At 34.2% G+C, this 3,311-nt stretch overlaps 1 protein-coding gene across 1 annotated transcript; it reads left to right on the top strand.

The window, feature by feature from the left end:
- The first annotated feature begins 263 nt into the window (after positions 1–263).
- LOC126494473 (olfactory receptor 867-like) lies at positions 264–1,232 on the top strand. Its single transcript, XM_050131840.1, has one exon. The coding sequence runs from the start codon at positions 264–266 to the stop codon at positions 1,230–1,232; it is 969 nt and encodes a 322-aa protein (XP_049987797.1).
- Positions 1,233–3,311: the final 2,079 nt, after the last annotated feature.

The following is a 3,311-nucleotide window of genomic DNA, read 5'->3' on the forward strand; positions in this document are numbered from 1 at the left end:
AAGTTAAAATAACAAGAAAATGTCAAGTGTTTGTAGGGTTTATTAAAAAAATGGCAATTTTAGAAGTTAAAGAAGAAATATATTTGACTAAATAAAAAAGAATGATTACATATGTATACAAATGATTACAAAAAATCACTTGATTAAGTAAATGAGAATTGTTGTCATTATGAAAGATATGCTTCCCCAGGTTATTTTCTGACTTGACAGTGGTATTAGTTGAAAACTCTCCTTATCTCATCTCTAGCAGAAACAAAAGTTAAATGGAAACAGAGAACGACACACTGATACCAGAATTTCTCATTGTGGGCCTCTCAGATAATCCTGGACTGCAGCCCATTCTCTTTGGACTGTTCCTGTCCATGTACCTCGTCACAGTGCTTGGGAACCTGCTCATCATCCTGGCTGTCAGTTCTAGCTCCCACCTCCACACTCCCATGTACTTCTTCCTCTGCAACCTGTCTTTTATTGACATCTGTTTCGTCTCAACTACAATACCAAAGATGCTAGTGAACATGCATTCACAGAGAAAAGGCATCTCTTACAGAGAATGCCTTACACAGGTATATTTTTTTACTATTTTAGTTGGAATGGATAATTTTTTACTTACTTTAATGGCCTATGATCGCTTTGTAGCTATCTGTCATCCCCTCCACTACACTGTTATCATGAGTCCTTGGGTATGTACCCTTCTGGTCCTGATATTTTGGATCATCATGTTCTGGGTCTCCCTGATTCTTATTCTATTGACGAATGAATTAAACTTCTCCAGAGGAACTGAAATCCCACATTTCTTCTGTGAACTGGCACAAGTTATCAAGGTAGCCAACTCTGATACTCACGTCATTAATATCTTTATGTATGTGCTGACTTCCCTATTAGGTGTGATTCCTATGATAGGAATCTTTATGTCTTATTCACAGATTATCTCATCCTTGTTAAGGATGTCCTCTACTGTGAGTAAGTACAAAGCCTTTTCCACCTGTGGGTCTCACCTCTGTGTGGTCTCCTTGTTCTATGGGTCAGGACTTGGAGTTTACTTCAGCTCCTCTGTTTCTCATCCTTATCAGAGAAGAATGATTGCCTCATTGATGTATACTGTGATCAGTCCCATGCTGAACCCGTTCATATATTGCCTGAGAAACAAGGATGTGAAGGATGCTCTTGGAGAACTTGTCAACAGAGTTGTCTTGTGTCCATCCATACTGAGAACTCTAAGACAAATTTTATGAACATACCCATCCTGGGTGCTCTTTTTCTATCATACACCACATGCCTAATTTACACTATTTAGAAATTATTTTTAACTTTTCATTTTTGAATTTTTAACAGAAATTACTTTAATTCCCTAGGCATGCTGATTAAAGATTGTAATTGTGCTTTTGGGATTTTTATGTAAAATGTTGTGAATTATGACTCATGAATTCATACGAGTTCATCCTAAATCATTTTTGGACGGTTATTTTTCTTTACCTTAATTTGATAGGATTCTTGTTTTTCCTAAAGGAAATATGATATTGCTCACATCAACACTATTCTCATATGAGTTATTTTACTATCATTCAACATAGGTGATTTCATTCTGAAAACATTTTGTATTGTTTTTTCAGTTTTCATTTTTTTTTATTTTTGAGATTATAGCTTAATGACATTCTTTATTTTCTTTTTTCCCTCCAAAATCTCCCATATACCTCCCTTTATCCTTCAAATTCATGGTCTCTTTATTAACTAATATTACTACTGCAGGCATATACATATATGTATATACATATGTATTTCTTATTATAATAATTTCAAGATAAATAATGTTACTTCTATGTTACATGTATGTATGTATGTATGTATTCAGGGGTAATGGATTTGACACTGATGTTCTCTTTCCTAGGGAAAACCACCTCTTCTCTGTCCAGATTTTATTAGTTGTCTATAGTTACAGAAATCTTTGTGTAGTTGAGCATATTTATTGGTGTCATATTTGTTCAGCTCATATTTGGGCAGTCATGCTTGTGAGACTCTATGGGTATAGTGTCTGCTATTTCAAGAAGACGCATTTTCATTGTTCCTGATACTTTGACTCTCATAATCTTTCCTTTCCTTCTTCCACAATTTTTATAGCTACCTACATTGAGACTGGACTCCACATCTGCAATTTTATTGATTGTGCCTTTCTGTAGAAATGTCTGTTGGTTTCAGAGAGAAGTTTCCTTGATTAGGGGTAAAGAGTTCACTTATTTGTCAGTATAAGGACAAATGTCTAGAGATTGCTGGTAGGAATTTTGCTGGTTTAGTAAATTAGTACTTGTAGATTCTTCTCCAATATCATGGTAGTGAAATGTGTTATTCAAGCAACCAACATAGCTGGCAAGCAATCTACCCAGTTATGACTTCTGTTAACCACATTGATGACCAGCATGCCATGATGACCTTAAGAGTATAAAAGTTTTGTATGCTTCTTTGTAATAGACTTCACTCTTTGGACCTAAGACCTGGCCAACAAGAGGGAAAATATGCCTAGTACTGGAAATCTATCTAACTCTGTAGAGCTAGTGTGATCAGAGAATAATCTGAGGTTGCGACAGTCTGTAATTTAAGCTGTACAGTGAATCTTATATTTACTGTGCCCTCTTATGCAATGATGATTGGGGTTTAAACAGGAAATCTTCATAAAGTTGTTTTGTAAGAAGCTTCATTCCTGTAATTCTCTTTAAAATTTTTTTCATATAGTTTTCTAGTGTTCTCGTCAGAAATTTGCACATTCACAGAAGACTGATTGTGTCACTACAGTACTCTACTCCCAACACTGTTATCCAAAGGCCTACTCACCTATTGCTAGAAGTTTTACCAATTATACCAGTTGTACTTTTCCTTGCCATGAAGCTATTCATTATGTAATCATAATATTTGGTGATTATAAGTCTTTCAAATTTTTCTGTTTTTAAAGGATTGATTATTGCTAAGCATACATGTGCTGTAGAAGTTATTACTGTTAAACTGAAACCTGTTTCTATTAACAAACACACTTCCCATATACCATGAGAGTTCACTTTAATCTGCATGAGATCTACTACTTAAGATCCATATATAAAATAGAGGATATCATATTGATTATATTATCTGTTTCTCATTTCACAAGACATGATGACACAGTGGTTCTTCGTTTTGTATCAAATGTATCATTTGATTCATGTACCTGTATATTGTTGTCTTAACTATGTCACATTTATCTATGCATCTTATAATAAACATATAAATCCACAAAGAGTTAAAATAATTCTGTCAAGATAATGAGATTATACAGAAATATTGATGTA

The sequence above is a fragment of the Alexandromys fortis genome, unplaced genomic scaffold (assembly GCF_014885135.2).
Source record: "Alexandromys fortis isolate MF-2015 unplaced genomic scaffold, M_Fortis_MF-2015_v1.1 scaffold_350, whole genome shotgun sequence".
Lineage (NCBI taxonomy): Eukaryota > Metazoa > Chordata > Mammalia > Rodentia > Cricetidae > Alexandromys > Alexandromys fortis.